This window comes from Bos grunniens, chromosome 5, assembly GCF_055505025.1.
Source record: "Bos grunniens cultivar Pamir isolate PY7600 chromosome 5, Bosgru_T2T1.0, whole genome shotgun sequence".
In the NCBI taxonomy this organism is placed as follows: Eukaryota; Metazoa; Chordata; class Mammalia; order Artiodactyla; family Bovidae; genus Bos; species Bos grunniens.
The window spans coordinates 57,327,883-57,349,571 of record NC_141169.1 but is presented as its reverse complement, the minus strand read 5'-3'; the positions used below and the strand labels follow the sequence as shown (position 1 = coordinate 57,349,571).

General features: G+C 46.7%; 1 protein-coding gene across 1 annotated transcript; it reads right to left on the bottom strand.

Annotated features, from left to right (window-relative positions):
- Positions 1 to 15,867: 15,867 nt before the first annotated feature.
- Positions 15,868 to 21,426, bottom strand: LOC147372017 (retinol dehydrogenase 16-like). Its single transcript, XM_086400473.1, has 4 exons — positions 20,900 to 21,426; positions 18,367 to 18,625; positions 17,355 to 17,518; positions 15,868 to 16,813 (listed from the first exon to the last, which is right to left on the bottom strand). The coding sequence occupies exons 1-4, from the start codon at positions 21,297 to 21,299 to the stop codon at positions 16,596 to 16,598; spliced, it is 1,041 nt and encodes a 346-aa protein (XP_086256599.1). The 5' UTR covers positions 21,300 to 21,426; the 3' UTR covers positions 15,868 to 16,595.
- Between the last annotated feature and the right edge of the window lie 263 nt (positions 21,427 to 21,689).

Genomic DNA, 21,689 nt, shown 5'->3' with positions numbered 1-21,689 from the left:
TGTTATACTGATACCTTGTTCTCCTAATCTATGTTAATGAAACTATATATTTATATGGAAACCTGCCTTTCTTCGAGAATATTGTCAACCATTTTTTGCCCCTGGATGACTCACCTGGTGCCATTCTCTGAGTTTTGAGACATTTCCTTTCTTTAATTAGCAGATTGCTAGTATCCATATATGAAGAGGGAAATGGCAACCCACACCAGTGTTCTTGCCTGGAGAATCCCATGGGCAGAGGAGCCTGGTGGGCTATAGTCCACAGGGTCGCAAAGAGTCGGACATGACTGAGTGACTACACACTACACTTAGCAACCCTAGGCCTCAGGGCAGCAGCAGCAGGCATTCATTCAAGGTTGCTGGGGTAAGGGAACCAGAAGTTTCACAAGGAGAGTTGAGTCCCTCCCCTGCTCGGCAACAGGCCTGACTTGTAGGATGAATATGGTCCAACCATTTGTTATAAAGAAACGATCAAGGGCTTCCCTGCTGTTTCAGTGGTTAAGAATCTGCCTTACAGTCCAGGGAACACCAGTTAGACCCCTCCTCTGGAAAGATCCCACATGCCATTGGACAAATAAGCCCGTGTGCCACAATTACCAAGCCTGTACTCTAGAGCCCACAAGCTCTAGCTACTGAAGCCCGTGCACCATAAAACCAGTGATCTGAAACAAGAGAAGCCCACACACCTCGAATAGAGAATAGCCTCTGCTCTCCACAAGTAAAGAAAGACCCAGCACAGCCAAAAATAAATAAATAAACAAACAACATATCTTTTTTAAAAAAAAGATACAATCAAACATACACGGTTATAGTGTAACGACTTGGGTAGAAAGAAGTTTATGAGATATTGTTTACATTCAATATAGTGATTAAAAGGTAGGAAATACTATGTCTCAAACCATGAAGCATTTTTTAATAAGTAATGCTATTTTAATGTGTAGCATTTTTCTCAATGGTAATTTATGAAGTTTTTGAAGAAATTTTTATGTTCTAAATCTACATATTTTAATATAGTAGAAAGAAAAGGATAAATATCTGCAAAATATAAGACCATGTACACCAAACTATTAACAACACTTATCTGGGTGGTGAGATTTTGAGAGTGTTTGGTTTTAATCCCTGCATGTCTCTCAGTTTCCACAATGATTATGCTTTACATTTATACTTAGAAGAAAAAAAACTAAAGTTCTCTCTATCCCCTGCCAAACATCAGCAGATTTGTAGTAAAAAAAAATAAAATAAAAAGTGTAGAGGCTTCCAGTTCAAGGTGGCAGAGTACAAGGATGTGTGCTCATGTCCTCCAATGAGAACACCAAAATCACAACCAGTTGCTGAACAAGCATCCACAAGAGGATGCTGGAACCCACCAAAAAAAGATACCCCAGGTCCAAAGACAAAGAAGAAGCCACAGTGAGACCAGAGGAGGGACAGAGTCACGATAAAATTAAATCCCATAACCACCTGGTGGATGACCCACAAATGGGAGAACGAAAAATACCAAAGAAGTTCTCCCAGTGTTGTGAAGGTTCTTAGCCCCACATCAGTCTTCCCAGCCTGGGGATCTGACAAAGGAACTGGGAATGCCCAGGGAACCTGACCTTGAAGACCATCAGGATTTGATTATAGGACTTACACAGGACTGGGGGAAAGACAGACTCCAGTCATGGAGGGCACAAACAAAATCTCATGTGCACCAAGACCCAGAGGAAAGGAGAAGTGACCCCATAGGAGACTGAAGCAAACCTATCTGATGATATTGGAAGGTCTCCTATGGAGGCTTGGGTTGGCTGCTGCTGCTGAGTCGCTTCAGTCATGTCTGACTCTGTGTGACCCCATAGATGGCAGCCCACCAGGCTCCCCCATCCCTGGGATTCTCCAGGCAAGAACACTGGAGTGGGTTGCCATTTCTTTCTCCAATACATGAAAGTGAAAATTGAAAGTGAAGTTGTTCAGTCTTGTCTGACTCTTAGCGACCCCATGGACTGCAGCCCACCAAGCTCCTCCATCCATGGGATTTTCCAGGCAAGAGCACTGGAGTGGGGTGCCATTGGAGGCTTGGATTGGCAGGGGCTCACTAAAGGGATTGAGGCACAGGCAGCAGCAGTCCTGGAAGGTCTCCCTTGGCATAAGCCCTCTTGGAGGTCACCATTAACCCGGCCATAGAGCCTGTAGGCCCCAGGGCTGGATCGCTGCAGGCCAAACAACGAACAGGGAGGGAGCACAACTCCATCCATCACCCATCAGCAGATAATTGGATTAAAGTTTTACTGAGCAAGGAAAAACTGACCCAGTCTCTCCCATCAGGAAGCTTTACACAACAAGTCTCTTAGCATCCTCCATCAGAGAGCAGACAGAAGAAGCAAGAAGAACCACAATCCCACAGGGAGTAGAGCAAAAACCACATTACAGAAAGTAATCTGGAAGAAAACAGCAGAAATTTATGTCCCAGATGAGATGACAAAATAAAACCCCAAGAAAACAAATAAGTGGAGATAGGCAACCTTCCAGAAAAAGAATTCAGAATAATGATAGTAAAGATGATCCAGGATCTTGGGAAAGCAATGGAGAAGATGCAAGAAATGTTTACCAAGCATTTAGAAGAGCTAAAAGCAAACAAACAGAGATAATAATACACTAGAAGGAATCAGTAGCAGAATAACTGAAGCAAAAGAATGGATAAATGACCTGAAGGACAGAATGGTGGAAATCACTGCTGCAGAACAAAATATTAAAAAACAAACAAACAAATGAAAACAGCCTATGAGACCTCTGGGACAACAGTAAACACATCAACATTTGCATTACAGGGGTCTGGGAAGGAGAAGAGAGAAAGAAAGGACCTGCGAAAATATTTGAAGAGATAATAGCTGAAAGCTTCCCTCACGTGGGAAAAGAAATATCACCAAGTCCAGGAAGCACAGAGAATCAGGATAAACCCAAAGAGGAACACACCAAGACACATAGTAATCAAACTGACAAGAATTAAAGACAAAGATGAAATATTAAAAGCAATAAGGGAAAAATGACAAATAACATACAAGGGAACTCCTATCAAGTTATCAGCTGATTTCTCAACAGAAACGCTTCAAGGCAGAAAGGAATGGCATGATATATTTGAAGTGATGAAAGGGAAGAAACTACAACCAAGAATACTCTACCCAGAAAGACTTTCCTTCAGATTTGATGGAGAAATCAAAAGCTTTCCAGACAAGCAAAAGTTAACAGAACTTTGCACCACCAAACCAGCTGTATGACAAATGCTAAAGGAACATCTCTAGGCAGGAAGCGTAAGAGAAGGAAAAAACCTAACAGAAAATAAACCAAAAGAATTAAGAAAATGGGATCATACATATCAATAACTGGGCTTCCCTGGTGGCTTAGACAGTAAAGAATCCGCCTGCAGTGTGGGAGACCTGGGCTCGATCCCTGGGTTGGGAAGACCCCCTGGAGGAGGGCATGGCAATCCACTCCAGTATTCTTGCCTGAGGAATACCCATGGACAGGGGAGCCTGGTGGGCTACAGTCCATGGGGTCGCAAAGAGTCAGACATGGCTGAGCGACTAAGCACAGCACAGCATATCAATAATTACCTTAAATGTAAATGGGTTAAATATCCCAACCAAAAGACATAGACTGGCTGGGTGGATGAAAACATGTGCTTGTATACACTTCCACTTATCACATTACTCTGCTTGACCCCCCAAATTGTATGTAATTATTTTATATTGCTAGGTTAATCAGGTTCCCATTATACTTTGCAATTGTAATTATCTTTTATTTTAATCTGGCTATTGATTGTGAAAACTGATAAACATCTTTTACTATTTTGACTACGTAACTATTACTCAATATGGTTGTATCATGATTGGTCAACAGAAAAATAATAGATTCTGTATCCTCAAAACTATCGTTTAATAGAAAAACCCATAAACACTTTAAAATCCAGATGCATATCAGAATTATCTTAGAGGTTTTTGAAAAATACAAATGCCCAGGTATTGCTTTTTTTTCCTCCAAATCTCCAGATATATTTCTGATGAACAGCTCTGTTTAAAACCAACTGGATTAGATGATGATCTTTTATCTAGTTTCATTTTTTCTATTTCACATTCAGTGCTCCCATCTCATTTAGTTTATGTTTTTCAATTTTTCCATCTCTTCTTTATTTTTTTGATGTTCTTTCTCGAGCCTTTATCAAGAGTAGTAGAAGACCTTTTGTATACATACATATCAGTCAGTTCGGTTCAGTTCAGTCACTCAGTCGTGCCCAACTCTGCCACCCCATGAACTGCAGCACATCAGGCTTCCCTGTCCATCACCAGCTTCCAGAGCTTCTTCACACTAATATGCATTGAGTCAGTGTTGCCATCCAGCCATCTCATCCTCTGTTGTCCCCTTCTCCTCCTGCCTTCAATCTTTCCCAGCATCGGGGTCTTTTCCAAGGATTCAGTTCTTCGCCTCAAGTGATGGAGTTTCAGCTTCAGCTTCAGTCCTTCTGATGAATATTCAGGACTGATTTCCTTTGGGATTGACTGGTTTGATCTCCTTGCAGTCCAAGGTACTCTCAAGAGTCTTCTCCAACACCATAGTTCAAAAGCATCAATTCTTCAGCGCTCAGCTTTCCTATAGTCCAACTCTCATGTCCATACATGACTACTGGAAAAATCATAGCTTTGACTAGACAGACCTTTGTGGGTAAAGAAATGTCTCTGCTTTTTAATATGTTGTCTAGGTTGGTCATAGCTTTTCTCCGAAGGAGCAAGCATCTTTTAATTTCATGGCTGCAGTCACCATCTGCAGTGATTTTGGAGCCCCCAAAAAATAAAGTCTCTCACTGTTTCCATTGTTTCCCCATCTATTTGCCATGAAGTGATGGGACCAGATGCTATGACCTTTGTTTTTTGAATGCTGAGTTTTAAGCCAGCTTTTTCACTCTCCTCTTCCACTTTCATCAAGAGGCTCTTTACTTCTTTGCTTTCTGCCATAGAAGTCATGAATTTTGCCTAACTAAAAAATTTGTGACATTTTGATTCCACTTGTATGACTTAGTATGAATAGAATGCTAACTTTTAATTTAAAAAATGAGATATACAACAAGCACCAAAGGTTTACTGAATAGCACAGGGAACTATAGTTAATATCTTGTAATATTCTATAATGGAAAATGATTTCAAAAATAATACATGTGTATGTGTACAACTGAATCACATTGTGTGTATTTGAAAATTTTTAAGTCAACTATACTTCAATAAAAAAAAAACCATATATATATATATATATATATTATTTTTTTTTTAAAGCACAGAGAATAGAAGGAAAACAGAAACCAAAGAGAAAAGGAAAATAACTCCATGGTAGTTAACTTTCTTTAGACAAGTCCTGAGAACTCAATATCGTCATTTGAAAGTGAATGACATTTATACCCAAGTGGAATGTCTATGGGTCACCAGTAAGAACACAATCAAGTGCTGAGAACACAGCTCAGCTCCTGTGCTGCCCCCCAGATACCCTTGCAGACTTTCAGCCAGAGCCCCCACCTCCACCCCTCCTCTAGAAAGTCTACCCTGATCACCCTGCTCACTCAGTAGCAAGAAACCCAGACTTTCTGTTGAGAGAAGAGGGGACACCAGACAGTTAGTCTGCAAGGACACAGTCTCATCAGGGAAATCTCTCCCCAACACTGCAAACCTTCAAGGTCAGGAGGTAGGGGTGAGGGATGGAAGAGGCTCATCTGATCAGCTGGGTGAGGTGAAGAAGGCAGGTGGGACTTCACGTCCAGGAAAACACTGTGGACTCTTCCCCAGGGTGCTGACAATGGGTCTCCTCTCACACAGAAAGAAGAAGTAAACAAACAAGAAATGTGGCGGTACCTTTGTCCCCACACGCTCCTTCACCCACTCGGTGGCCGCAGCAACACTCTCAGTCTCGCTGATGTCTGGTTCCTCAGCTGCTCCGCCCCTTGCTCCGTCACACACGCAGCCAAGACCCTCAAGCCTTGCAGGTCCAGCTGCCTGGCCAGCTGGTTCTCGAAGCCCGAGTCACAGCCCGTGATGAAGATGAACTTGTCCCGGAGGTGGCTCACCACCTGCCTCTCCTGCTACCAGCACAGGAGGTAGTACAGGCCCAAGAGGACCACCAGATACAGCCACATGGCTTTGTAGGGGACGGACACACACAGGTTGTGGTGAATAAGGTCTGGTTAGTGATCAGACAGGAGCAATTAAGAACATGCACCAAGCTGGTTGGCATGGAGGCTCCAGACTCTCTGGCATGGACTTCTCAAGATTTTCCTGTTCACCTTCTTCAGTGAGTTATTACTGACGACGATTCCAGCGCTTGCTTTTAGGTACTCTTAACCCGCTTCTCATCAATACCATTGCATTTCCAACACAAAACCTTAAGGATGACAATACCTTTGCCAACCTCACTTTCCTGGTCCTCCCACTCCTCCTGCTTCCCTCTGCCCCCTCTCACTTCTCAATCCTCACACCCACACAACACATTAGAAGTTTTGCATTCCAAATTTCATGGTTCACAATCAAATTCCCTTTTTCTTACTGAAGCCTGTGACCTGGGTCTCCCAGGCTATTTTACATCACAGGAGGATTTTTCTAATGAAGATTATTATAATGGGATACACTTGGAATCAAGACACACATGACTTCAAAGCCCAGCTCTGCTGCCAACAGGCTGTGTGACCTTGGCAGCTGGTGAGCCTCTGACCATGTTTCCTCTCTGGCTCAGCTCACAGAAGTCCCTCCTGAAAGACTAAGTCCCCTCAGCCTCTCTAGGATTAGAAGGAGAGGGCAAAAGAGAATAAGGTTTCTCCTGATACAGTGGCTCTCTGGACCAGAAAGATGTTCAGAAGAGCAGTGGGGGTGTCAGAGAAAAGAGAGGGGACATGAAGGGAATGAGGGGACACAAGCAATGGTGAGACTTCTCCCAGATGCTGGGATGGGTGTTGGAAGGACTCACACAAAGCTGCTCTAACACGTGTTCCCCTTTGACTCCAAGAAGATGTTCTGTCCACATACCTGGATGCTGGGTTCCATTGCTCTCTCTCCTTCTGTGGTCAGACCCTGCCCTGCCAGGCACCACAGACAACATCCAGACCACCCAGACATAGAGAAAAGCCTGATTTGAACCTTGATGTCATATCATTAATTGGAATGCTAACTCCCCCAAGCAGGGAGTTCAATAATTGGAAAGGAATTAGCTCAATTTGTATGAGGGTTATGGTGGAGAGGAGAAACGAGCTGCCTGCTCAGGAGACTGGAGGAAGGACCCGAGACTGGATCCCAAAACAGCTGTGCATACAGGGGTTCACAGGGATGAGAAGAATACCACTCAGTAATGGGGCTGGACCACCAGGGGCACTGAGCTGGTGAGAGAGGCAGGGGCAGAAGGAGCCAGAGTCAGTGCCCTGGGCATCTCCTCACCATCCACATTTATCACAGCTCCGACTCCAAGTCAGGAAAGACGATGGACACTAAGTGGAAGGAGAGGATTCCCCAATGACACAGAGGCTCCATGCCCCTGGAGCCCACCCCAGCAGCCAAGATACACAGAGAGGAGGAGAGATTCAGCCTCTAGTGGTCACTGTCACCTGCAGCGTGCTGGCTGCCTCCTGAAAGGAGTTGTCCCTCGGGTGGCAATCTGCAGTGGTAATAGAAAGGATGGTCCTGCAGAAAGCAGCCTGTGCCTGCTTCCTGGGTGACCAGCAGGACCCTCCTACAGGAATTCCCCAAAGGGTGAGGAAGGAGAAGGCCAGGATGGAGGATGGTGCCCTAGAAACTGTCAGGAAGCCAGGGAGATATGCAAGTCTTTTACAAACACTAAGCCTGTTAATACGGAATGAAGCAGGGCAAAGACTAATAGAGTTTTGCCAAGAAAATGCACTGATCATAACAAACGCCTTCTTCCAACAACACAAGAGAAAACTCTACACATGGACATCACCAGATGGTCAACACTGAAATCAGATTGATTATATTCTTTGCAGCCAAAGATGGAGAAGTTCTATACAGTCAGCAAAAACAAGACCAGGAGCTGACTGTGGCTCCGATCATGAACTCCTTATTGAGAAATTCAGACTTAAATTGAAGAAAGTAGGGAAAACCACTAGACCATTCAGGTATGACATAAATCAAATCCCTTATGATTATACAGTGGAAGTGAGAAATAGATTTAAGGGCCTAGATCTGATAGATAGAGTGCCTGATAAACTATGGATGGAGGTTCATGACATTGTACAGGAGACAGGGATCAAGACCATCCCATGGAAAAGAAATGCAAAAAAGCAAAATAGCTTTCTGGGGAGGCCTTACAAATAGCTGTGAAAAGAAGAGAAGCGAAAAGCAAAGGAGAAAAGGAAAGATATAAACATCTGAATGCAGAGTTCCAAAGAATAGCAAGAAGAAATAAGAAAGCCTTCCTCAGGGATCAATGCAAAGAAATAGAGGAAAACAACAGAATGGGAAAGACTAGAGATCTCTTCAAGAAAATGAGAGATACCAAGGGAACATTTCATGCAAAGATGGGCTCGATAAAGGACAGAAATGGTATGGACCTAACAGAAGCAGAAGATATTAAGAAGAGATGGCAAGAATACACAGAAGAACTGTACGAAAGAGATCTTCACAACCCAGATAATCACGATGGTATGATCACTGACCTAGAGCCAGACATCCTGGAATGTGAAGTCAAGTGGGCCTTAGAAAGCATCACTACGAACAAAGCTAGTGGAGGTGATGGAATTCCAGTTGAGCTATTCCAAATCCTGAAAGATGATGCTGTGAAAGTGCTGCACTCACTATGCCAGCAAATTTGGAAAACTCAGCAGTGGCCACAGGACTGGAACAGGTCAGTTTTCATTCCAATCCCAAAGAAAGGCAATGCCAAAGAATGCTCCAACTACCGCACAATTGCACTCACCTCACACGCTAGTAAAGTAATGCTCAAAATTCTCCAAGCCAGGCTTCAGCAATATGTGAACCGTGAACTTCCAGATGTTCAAGCTGGTTTTAGAAAAGGCAGAGGAACCAGAGATCAAATTGCCAACATCTGCTGGTTCATGGAAAAAGCAAGAGAGTTCCAGAAAAACATCTATTTCTGCTTTATTGACTATGCCAAAGCCTTTGACTGTGTGGATCAAAATAAACTGTGGAAAATTCTGAAATAGATGGGAATACCAGACCACCTGACCTGCCTCTTGAGAAATCTATATGCAGATCAGGAAGCAAGGGTTAGATCTGGACATGGAACAACAGACTGGTTCCAAATAGGAAAAGGCATACATCAAGGCTGTATATTGTCACCCTGCTTATTTAACTTATATGCAGAGTACATCATGAGAAATGTTGGACTGGGAGAAACACAAGCTGGAATCAAGATTGCCGGGAGAAATATCAATAACCTCAGATATGCAGATGACACCACCCTTATGGCAAAAAGTGAAGAGGGACTAAAAAGCCTCTTGATGAAAGTGAAAGTGGAGAGTGAAAAAGTTGGCTTAAAGCTCAACATTCAGAAAACAAAGATCATGGCATCTGGTCCAATCACTTTATGGGAAATAGATGGGGAAACAGTGGAAACAGTGTCAGACTTTATTTTTTGGGGCTCCAAAATCACTGCAGATGGTGACTGCAGCCATGAAATTAAAAGACGTTTACTCCTTGGAAGGAAAGTTATGACCAACCTACATAGCATATTGAAAAGCAGAGACATTACTTTGCCAACAAAGGTCTGTCTAGTCAAGGCTATGGTTTTTCCAGTGGTTATGTATGGATGTGAGATTTGGACTGTGAAGAAGGCTGAGCACCGAAGAATTGATACTTTTGAACTGTGGTGTTGGAGAAGACTCTTGAGAGTCCCTTGGACTGCAAGGAGATCCAACCAGTCCATTCTGAAGGAGATCAGCCCTGGAATTTCTTTGGAAGGAATGATGCTAAAGCTGAAACTCCAGTACTTTGGCCACCTCATGTGAAGAGTTGACTCATTGGAAAAGACTCTGATGCTGGGAGGGATTGGGGGCAGGAGGAGAAGGGGACGACAGAGGATGAGATGGCTGGATGGCATCACTGACTCGATGGACGTGAGTCTGAGTGAACTCCAGGAGTTGGTGATGGACAGGGAGGCCTGGCGTGCTGCGATTCATGGGGTCGCAAAGAGTCGGACATGACTGAGCAACTGACTGAACTGAACTGAAGCCTGTTAAGGGCAAAGGTTGTGGTTTCTTTACTTGGAAGAAACAGGAGATTTTTTTTTCTCTGACCATGAATTCCTTCACCATAAATTCCCACGGGTCCATGCAGCAGCCCCATCCTACTCCTTACAACATCAGCTTCCCTTTTGTGAGTCTTGAAACTCATATGATGACTTGTGGGGTCTCAGGAGCTTCAGACGCCTGTTCCAGGTGGGTACAATGACAGGCAGGTCAGGAGAGAGCAGTAAGAGGCAGGAGCTGGGGTGACACTCACCTGGAATCTAATGGGCCAGAACAAGAAATCTTTCAGATGTGATTCTGTCACGGAGACTCACTGACAAAAATCTCTGCATCTTATCTCCTCGGAGGGGTAGTTGGGCCAGATTCCAGGGCCAAACTTCTGACCCACATGTAACCCAGAGCTGACACATGTACCCCTTGGCGTAGCCCCAGTACATCTCAGCGGGGACCACTGCCAAACTAAGGCCACCCTCCACCCACTGCCTGTTCTACACCCAGGACAGTTCTCTGAACAGTAAGTGTAAGTAACAAATGGAGGAGCTGGAAGGGGTAGGAAGTGAGGGCAAGCTGTGCAAGCTTGTTTCCAGCTCCACTGTCTGAAGTGGAGACTCTAAAATGTGGAGACAGGTCAGCGTGTTCAGGAGGTTGGAGGGGTTGGGGAGTCACTGACCACAGGCAACTCACAAAGGCCAGGACAGCCCAGGGAAAGAGTGACAGCACCTTCCCTTTGGCACTCCTGTGGATCTTCATAGCATGGGTTCCTGCCCCTGCATACATCCATCAGAGCAGACCTAGCTCCCTCCTCAAGGAAGGTGGCCTGGACAAAGGAGGAATGGTGCTCTGCTGAGGGTCCAGGCTGAGAATGTGAGCTGCTGTGCCCTGCACCCTTTTTCCAGTGCATTTGTTGTTCTGCCTTGTCTGAGTTGGGGTCGATGAGTCACAGTCCACAGAGTTGGCCATGGAACTTATCTCTGTGCAGTCCTGCGCCCCCCAACCCCCTTGTAGGACCAGCAAGGAGGATCAGGGTTTGTAAGCTCACAAGTCCTCTGACATTCTGTAGAGGACTGCTGGAGATGAGTCCAGAGCTCCTGAAGACAAACCCTCAGGGCATAAAGTGAATTAGTGATGCTTTACTTGATTTCAGTTGGTTTGGTAGGTCTGGCGGTGTGTGTGTGTAAATAAAAATATGAAAATGTGGGGTCTTCAGATCAAGCAAGAAGCTCTAGGTTTGCATTGAAGAGGAGAACGTGGATCGACTTTGAGGGGCTGACACACCACAACCTGAGGGATTCAGAGATCCTCGAGGATCCTCTTGGTCACGTTCATCTCTTCAGCAGTCCCCTCTCTGACACCAAGCCATTAAAACAGGTTTGAGTTTCAGGGGTCCTGCAGCATCTGATCTCGCTCTCTGTTTGCTTGAAAATGGTGATATTGTTCTATGACGTAAGGTTCCCTTAAACACACCATAATCTCAATTTTGAAAAAAAAAAAAAAAAGATAAAAATTCAGTATTTTAGTTGACTCTTGGAGAAGTCCCTCCCACTCCAATTTGCCCTCAGCCCAGGTATCTGTATAACTGTACAAATGCATTCTCCACTGAGTCCATACTCAGACCATCATGACAGCAGAGGACACACAGAGAGCAAGGGTCTCTGGAAGCACTGGGACATCAGGGGAATTCCTGCCCTGATCACAGTAGGTGCTCACTAAGAGTTAGCAGAAGACGTAAGACCAGGCTCCAGAAGTGACTCCCAGGCTCCTCCATTAGAGGGTAGGGGAAGGGGATCTGGGCTGGGGGACCTGGCAGGTGGCAAAGGATGGAGGGTAGTGACTCTATAGGAGGGGATGGAAGGAGGACCACAGGGAGAGTTCTCGTGAGGGAGATGCTACATGTCCCTGGGAAGGGTTTGGGCCCTGCCTCTCCCTTACAGACCTCTCCTTGTTTGTCCATCCCTGGGTTAATCCTGGGATCCCAGGTCACACGATAAGCCCCAGAAAGACACATTAGCCCCTCACTTCTGCAGACAAAGGAATGACCTCACTGCCTTCTTCAAATCCTCCTCAGGTCGCCCCACACACCCCTACACGTCCGAGAGGTCACCTGACTCTTTGTCTCAGACACACCCACTGCTGCCCAAGGCCATGGTCACAGTCACTGGGCCTGGATAAACGTGTGGTCAGCTGGGTGAGGTGAAGAAGGCAGGTGGGACTTCATGTCCAGGAAAACACCTTGGACTCTTCCCCAGGGAGTTAACACCGGGTCTACCCTCACACAGAGAGAAGTAAACAAACAAGAAATGTGGATGGTACCTCTTACCCTCCCCCCCCAACTCTCCTTCACCCATTCAGTGGCCGCAGTGATGCTCTCAGTCTTGATGACGTCCAGGTACACTGTCTGCAGCCCGTCTGATGTCTAATTCCTCAGCTGCTAGGCCCCCTACTCAGACAGACACGCAGCCAGGAACTTCAAGCCTCGTAGGTCCAGCTGCTTGGCCAGCAGGTTCCCAAAGCCCGAGTCACACCCTGTTATGAAGATGAACTTTTCTTGGAGGTGGCTCATCACCTACCTCTCCTGGTAACAGCTGAAGAGTTAGTAAAGGCCCACAAGGACCATCAGGTACAGCCACATGGCTTTGCAGGGGACAGACACACACAGGCTGGGGTGAAATAGAATCTGGCTATTGACCAGACAGGAGGAATTAAGAACATGCACCAAGTTGGTTGGCCAGTCAACTTCCAGACTCTCTGGCAGGGAGTTCTCAAGATTTTCTTATTCACCTTCTTCAGTGAGCATGACTGACTCAGATCCCAGTCTTGTTTTTCGGTACATTTAACCCACTTCTCATCGATACCATTGCATTTCCAACACAAACTTTTAAGGATGACAATACTTTTCCAACCTCACTTTCCTGGTCCTCCCACTCCTCCCTGTTTTCCTCTGCCCACCTCCTCCCTCTAAATTCCCCCTCCCCTATGCAAACACACACATTAGACCCTTGCATCCCAGGTTTCATGGTTCACAATTATCCTTGTCCTTTTTTCTGGTTAAGTCTCAGACCTGGGTCTCCCAGATCTAGTGGAGTTTCTTACAAAGGGAATACACCTGGAATCAAGACACACGTGGCTTCAAAGCCCAATTCTCCTACCAACTAGCTGTGTGCCCTGGGCAGCTGGCTTAGCCTCTGACCTGGTTTCCTCCTCTAGCTCAGCTCACAGAATTCCCTCCTGAAAGACTAAGTCCACTCAGCCTCTCTAGGATTAGAAGGAGAAGGCAAAAGAGAATAAGGCTCTCCTGATACAATGGTTCTCTGGACCCAAAAGGTGGTCAGAAGAGCAGTGGGGGTGTCTGAGGCAAAGAGAGGGGACACGAAGGGAATGAGGGGACACAGGCAATGGTGAGACTTCTCCCAGATGCTGGAATGAGTGGTGAAAGGACTCAAACAAAGCTGCTCTAACAATTGTTCCCCTTTCATTCCATGAGATTCCCTGATCACAGGCTTGGGTGCCCAGCTCCATCACCCTCTACACACTCTGCATAGACTGCCCTGCCAAGCACCACACCCAGCAACCAGACCACTGTGACATGGAGAAAAGACTGATGGAAAAGCCTGGTTTCACAGGGACCATGGGTCAGGGTGGGCTTCCCTTGTGGTTCAGCTGGAAAGAATCTGCCTGCAATGTGGGAAACCTGGGTTGGATCCCTGGAATGGGAAGATCCTCTGGAGAAGGGAAAGGCTACTCACTCTAGTATTTTGGCCTGGAGAATTCCATGGAGTGTATAGTCCAGGGGTCACAAAGAGTTGAACATGACTGAGCAACTTTCTTATGGGGTGGGGTGGACTTCCCAGGTGGCCCTAGTGGTAAAAAACCTGCCTGCTAAAGCAAGAAACATAGGAGATATGGTTTTGATCCCTGATTCGGAGAGATCCCGTGAAGGAGGGCATGGCAAACAACTCCAGTATTCTTGCCTGGTGAAACTCAGGGATAAGGAAGCCTGGTGGGCTACACAGTCCATGGGATTGCAGAGAGTCCAAACACTGAAGCAATTTAGTGCCCATGGATGCATGGGATGGGGTATGCCCTCCCATTAGTAGGAAGGTCAGTAAACCACAGTAATTGGAACAGAATTAGTTCATTTGTATGAGGGGGTGGAGAGGAGGAGAGAGCTGCCTGCTCAGGAGACTGAAGAAAGGTCCTGAGACTGGACCACAGAATGGCTAGGCATAGAGGGGGTTCATGGGGAGGGGGAGGATACCATCCAGGAATGGGGCTGGACCACGAGGGGCACGGAGCTGGTGGGAGGGTCAGGGACAGAAGGAGCTGGGGTCAGTGTCCCTGGCATCTCCTCACCATCCACGTTTATCATAGCTCTGACTGCGGAGTCAGGAAAGACTACAGGTCCTGGGTGGAAGGAGAGCCACCCACAGAGGCTCAGATGCTCCTGGAACTCACCCCAGCAGCCAACAAACACAGACAGATTCAGCTTTGAGTGGTCACTTCACCTGCAGGAAGCTGATTGTCATCCTGAAAGGAGTTGTCCCTCAGGGGGCAGTTGGCATCAGTAATGGAAAGGGTGGTCCTAAAGAAAGCAGCCTCTGCCAGCTTCCTGGGTGACCAGCAGGACCCTCTGACAGGGACTCCCCAAAAGTTGAGGAGGAAGAAGGCCAGGATGGAGGATGGTGCCCTGGAAACTGTCAGGAAGCTGGGGGAACATGCAAGTCTTATACAAACACTAGCCCTGCTAAGAGAAATGGTTGTGGTTTCTTTACTCAAAGTAACAAGACTTTTTTTTTTTCTCAGTGACCTTGAAAGCATCAACCATAAATTCTCACAGGGCCAGGCAGCAGACTGGTGCCAGCCCTCAGGGCATTTGCCTCTGTTTTGTGAATTCTGAAAGTTACAGTGTGGGTTTGGGGCCTTTCAGGAGCTCCACACTACATTCCAAGTGGGGAAGATCATAGGAAGATCAGTAGAGACCCAAGACAGGAAGCCGGGATAACTCTCACTCACCTTGAAGCTGCAGAGCCCACAAGAAGACATCTTTCAGGGCCCACCCTGTCAGGGAAACTCACTGACTAAAATCTCTGCATCTTTGATCCTGGGAGGTGCAGCTGGCCCACATTCCGTTCTCAAAATAGACAGACAAATCCTGTCTTCATGTCCTAAGGGTCTGATTCTGGTATGGAGATGGTATTAGGGTTGGGGAGCCACTGAACTTGTTCTCCAAAACCACCAGCATGGCCAAAGGGCGGAGGAGGGAGACTGCCTTGTGGCTGCTGCGAGATCTCTGGCACGGTTCCAGCTCCTGCTCACAACCATCAGACCAGACCTGGCTCCACCCCCAAAGAAGGCAGCCTGGAGGGAGGAGGATGGGAATCTGCTGAGGGTCCAGTCCGAAGACTCAGCTGGTGTGCACTGCACTTCTTTCTCAATGCATTTGTTTTTCAGCCTTGTCTGAGAGCCCTTGTGTCACAGATCAAACAGGTGGCCATGGAACCCATCTCATTGCAGCCCTGCGTCCCCCAACCCCTTGTGGGACCAGCAACGAGGGTCAGGGCTTTACAACCTCACAAGCCCTCTGACATTCTGGACAGGATTCCAGGGGGTGATTCCAAACCTTCTGAACACACACCCCCAAGACATAGAGTGAATCAATGATGCTTTATTTGATTTCATTTGGTTTGCTGAGACTAATACTATTTGTATGTGTCATAAATAATAATTTGAAAATCAAGTGCCTTCAGTTTAACTATGAAGCCCTAGCATGCATTCTAATAGGTGAACTTTTCAAATGAAATTTTAGAGAAAAAATAATCAACAGAAATTCTTATTTCCAAGATGGATCAAAACCCGGTTTCTGTGCCCAAACCTGCCAAGGCCACCAAATTGGCACCCAGGCTATTGGATCAGTCTGGTAGACACCGTCCACTGTCAATAGACACATTCAGTGAAGAGGGGCTTTTATCCCCCTGCCCATCATTTCCATCCTGGGGAAGAGGGAGACAGGACATGGGAAAGATTCATCTGAAGAGGTGGACAGAGCCAAAGCACAGGGGACTGAAAGCCCCAGTGCCTCATGTCCTCCCCACAGTACGGCTTTTCACAGCTGATGTGGGTCATAACACACAAGGGACAGAATGAAGACGTGAGCATCTGACCCCAGTTCCTCAAGCATAATATGTCTCTTTCTTCCTAATTTCTTAGAGTCCTAAGCAATGACCCAAACAAAGCCTGGGGACTGGGTGGGAGTGAGGCGGAATGTGTGTTCTGGTGCCCTGAGAATCCCCCTCTCCACTCTATTTCCCTTCCTCCATGTGTCCTCTCCCCACCCATGACCCAACTCCCGCCTACCACACACCCCACTCTTGGATTACAGGGCCTTAGCAGGCTGGGGGTAATTCCAATATATCATGAGATCCACCAGGAAGCTGGGCAGGTAGCTCATGGGGAGATAGAGGAACTTGGCGTCCCAACCAGCTGAGTATCTGCTGCGGGGATGGCAGGCGGTGAGGGCGTGCTCCATGCAGTTGGTCACCAAGGACAGATTTCTAGCCCATGGTGCCTTCAGAAAATCCGATGCCTTTATAACTGTCCAGAAGGAGACACCATCCTAGTTATTCTCATTTTCCAGCCCTCCCACTTCCAGATCAATTTGACTTCCCAAAAATTCTGTTCTCTTCGAAAATCATGGTCCATATCATATCAGTAGATTTCACTGCAATATGTCCTAGCACTTTGCAAAAAATACACTTCCACACTAAGTTAATGCCCTCTAGTACCTTTCCAAGGAATACGAATACTACATACTGGAGGTCTCTACCCACACTAGAAATAGAGGCACCTGAGAAAAGGTGGTACTAACATGACCTTGCCGTGATTCCAGGGATGTATCCCTCTGTGGCATCAGTCTCCTTTCCAAATTAAAAGCGTTTCTGAAGAGAAACTGTTCTCTAGATCTACCAAGCTTCAATCCTTCACTTCTGTCACCAGTTGACCAAACAGAGACCTTGGGTATGAGCTCATATCTCCACTTTGTGGGTAACTCAGGGCGTAGAGGATAGGACTGAGACTAGAGGAGGTACTAATGATGTATTTCTGAATATTTTTCCAAAGCCCACAGCTTACTCACAGTCTGCAAGAAAGTTGTCTCCATAGAGTTCCTGGATCTCTGGGCTGGCATGATCCCATGATGTCTGGAGATTTTCATGATACACCTCTTCTTGGGTCAAATCGGTCAGGAAGTAACCCGGCTCAATCACAGCCACCTTCACTCCGAAGTAGGAGAGCTCCCTCCTGTAATGTAGACAGGATGAGGAGCAAGGACTCAAGAGATTGTACAAGAAGAACATGAAAGAACAGTCAGACACCACTACAGGCCTGGGTGAGATGGGCTGGGAGCTCTCAGAAGTTGGAAGGCACAGAAGCCAGGGAGAGAAGCTCATGGTGATGTTACTGCTTCTCTATAGAGTTTGACCATTTTCCCAATTATTTTATGCCCTGTGCCTATCAGCTCTACATCTGACAAACTGTACTGCAGAGCATCGCTTAAACGCTGCCTCCTCCTATTCCTCTCGTTCCAATCAATCACCATGTCTGCATATTATGTCTTTCCATAGTCCACATCCCCTGTCTCCCCTCTCTCACCCCAGTAACCCCTCTGTCCTCTAAGGAGCATCCACTTGCCTGTGGACAGAATTCCCACACATCAGAGCCACCCTCTCTCTGCAACCAGAGGTCTCTACCACTGATTTGACTACGTGGCTCCCTTGACTAATTGCTTCAAGGGGTACACATCCCCCCAGGGCTCCCAGAGCCTAAATACCACAGCAGCTGAGCACATGAAAGGCCTGCACAGGCAAAACTATCCATTATTGTGCCTCCAATAATTTCTGACCGTGGGCCCTCCTGCAAGGCAGTAATAAGTTGAATCAAACTCTATAGGTCTGGGACCACCTGGGGATGCCAAAGACACGAACATGCTTCCCATCAAAAGACATACACAGTAAGTGAGAGGAACCTAGAAGGAAGAGGCATTAGGCCTGTGATATATGAAAATCCCTGTAGAACACCCCCCCTCTTGCCCCCTTCCCTGCCTCAGTGAATATGTGAAGAAGAGAAGGGCCTCCCTCCCAGACCATTACCTGAGGGAGTCTGAGAAGGCCTCCACGCCGTACTTGGACATGCTGTAGCCTCCACCAAAGACAGCCATCCGGCCCATGACACTGGAAACGTTGACCACACGGCCTCTTGCCTTCCGCACCAGGGGCAGCAGACTCAGGGTTACATCTATCACTCCCAACAGGTTCACCTCCAGAATCTTCACGAAGTCCTGCTTGGTCAGCCATTGATTGGGTGCCATGGGTGTGCAAATGCCGGCATTATTCACCAGACCCCAGAGTCCTGGGAAGGGTGAGGGGGAGAGGGCAACACTGTGCTCGTCCCAGGAGAGAGGACTGAGCCATGCTGCCGTTCACCCTCCAACCCGGAAGGACTTTAGGAGAGAGGCTGCAGGGGAGGGGCTGGAGCAGAGACCAACACACTCCTGGGGGTTTGAGGAGGTCAGAACCTGTGAGTAGTAGTAGGCACACACAGAAGGTGTGCCTTCCTCCCAACCCAGTCTTCACACTCCACCCACTGCCTGGTGACAAGGAACAGGAACCCCAGAGTTGATGAAGACAGGTATTGAGCTTGAGGAAATCTAGTGGGTCTATAGTATGGAACTCAAGAGTGAAGTTTTGGGTTTTCACGGTCCATGGTATCTTTGAAAGTGAAAGTCACTAAGTTGTATACAACTCTTTGTGACCCCAGGGACTATAGAGTCCATGGAATTCTCCAATCCAGAATACTGAGTGGGTAGCCTTTCCCTTCTCCAGGGGATCTTCCCAACCCAGGGATCAAACCCAGGTCTCCCGCATTAGGGGCAGATTCTTTACCAGCTGAGCCACAGGGAAGCTCAAGAAGACTGGAGTGGGTATCCTATCTGTTCTTCAGTGGGTATTCCTGACCCAGGGATTGAACCAGTGTCTCCTGCATTGCAGGCAGATTCTTTACCAACTGAGCTATCAATGGTGTCTTTGCACACCATTAATAAATATTTCCCAGCTTTCAAGATTTTCTGACAGCTTCAGGACTGAGTGCCCAACAGTTAGTATGAGGAAAAGAGAGGAAACATAGAGAGGAAAAGAGAGAAAAAAAGGAATCAAGAGATGAAGACAAAAACAAAAAAAGATGACTATAACTGAGTGCGGATTGGTTGGGTGAAACAGACCTGAGATCTCAGTATTGAGGGAACTTAGTGGCAGACCTGGTATTGACCTCTAGGACCTGGGCTTGAAACACCCGCACTTCAATACTGAGCAATGTGTCTCAGGAATCTGGAGAATTCCAAGGGCTATTTTGGGGGAGGGCAGGGATGCCTCTCCTTACCCTTAACACCCAGAGCACAGAGTTCACCCCCTACCCCAGAAAACTCCACCTTCTCCTCCCACTCACACAGGAGGCCACCCTGGCTTCATCTTCTTGGTACAAATTCGCCCGGCTTAAAGGAAACCACTTGCAAGAATCGAAGACACAATCCCAAGGTTTTAAAGTAAACCTTTAGCAACCATAGGCCTCATGGCAGCAGCAGGCATTCAAGGTTGCTGGGGTAAGGGAACCAGAAGTTCCACACAGAGAGCTGAGTCACTACCCTGTTCAGCAACATGCTTGACTTGTACGATGAATACAGTATCAAAGACACAATCACCATACATGGTTATAGTGTAGGGACTTGGGTAGAAGGAAGTTTGCAGAGATATCATTTCTGTGGAGTATGGTGAATACAAGATAGGAAATAATTATGTATCATACCATGAAATACTTTTTAGTAAGTGATGCTATTTTAATGTGTAGTATTTTCTCAGTCATAATTTATGATGTTTTTGAAGAAATTTTTATCATGTTCTAAATCTATGTATTTTTATATAGTAGAAGGAAAGGATAAATATGTGTAAATATAAGATCATGTATGTCAAAACACTAATAACCCTTATCTCTGGGTGGTGAGATTTTTAGAGTGTTTGGCATATCTCTAGTTTACATAGGCAGATTTGTAGGAATTTAAAAAAAAAAAAATCAGTAGAGAAAATCAGAAAGCCGCGAGAGAAAGTAACTCCATAGTAGTTATTTGACTTCCCCTAGACAAGCCCTGAGAACTCAGTATTGTTATTTGAAGATGAGTGACATTTAAAGCCAAGTGAAATGACTATGGGTCTCCAACAAGAACATGATCAAGTGCTGAGAACACAGCCCAGCTCAAGTGCTTCCCTCAGACACCCTTGCAGCCTTTCAACCAGAGCCCCTACCTCCACCCCTCCCCCAGGAAGTCCACCCTGATCACCCTGCTCACTCAGTAGAGAGAAACCCAGACTTTCTGCTGAGACCGGAGGGAATACCAGGCAGGGAATCTACAAGGACACTGTCTCATCAGGGAACTCTCTCCCCCAAACTGCAACCCTCAAGGTCAGGAGGTAGGGGTGAGAGTTGGAAGAGGCTCGTCTGGTCAGCTGAGTGAGGTGAGGAAGGCAGATGGGACTTCACATCTAGGAAAACACCTTGGACTCTTCCCCAGGGGGGCTGACAACCAGTGCCCCTCACACAGAGAGAAGAGTAAACATACAAGAAATGTGGCGGTACCTCTGTCCCCCACACGCTCCTTCACCCACTCGGTGGCCGCAGCAACACTCTCAGTCTTGGTGACATCCAGGATCACTGTCTGCAGCCTGTCTGATGTCTGGTTCCTCAGCTGCTCCGCCCCTTGCTCTGTCAGACACGCAGCCAAGACCCTCAAGCCTTTCAGGTCCAGCTGCCTGGCCAGCTGGTTCCCAAAGCCCGAGTCACAGCCCGTGATGAAGATGAACTTGTCCCGGAGGTGGCTCACCACCTGCCTCTCCCGGTACCAGCGCAGGAAGTAGTACAGGCCCAAGAGGACTGCCAGGTACAGCCACATGGCTTTGTAGGGGACGGTTGTGGTGAATAGGGTCTGGTTAGTGATCAGACAGGAGCAATTAAGAACATGCACCAAGCTGGTTAGCATGGAGGCTCCAGACTCTCTGGCATGGACTTCTCAAGATTTTCCTGTTCACCTTCTTCAGTGAGTTATTACTGACGACGATCCCAGTGCCTGCTTTTTGGTACTCTTAACCCGCTTCTCATCAATACCATTGCATTTCCAACACAAAACCTTAAGGATGACAATACCTTTGCCAACCTCACTTTCCTGGTCCTCCCACTCCTCCTGCTTCCCTCTGCCCACCTCTCCCTTCTCAATCCTCACACCCACACACGCATTAGAAGTTTTGCATTCCAGATTTCATGGTTCACAATCAAATTGTTTCCTTTTTCTTACTGAAGCCTGTGACCGGGGTCCCCCAGGTTATTGTACATCACAGGAGACTTTTTCTAATGAAGATTCTTATAATGGGAT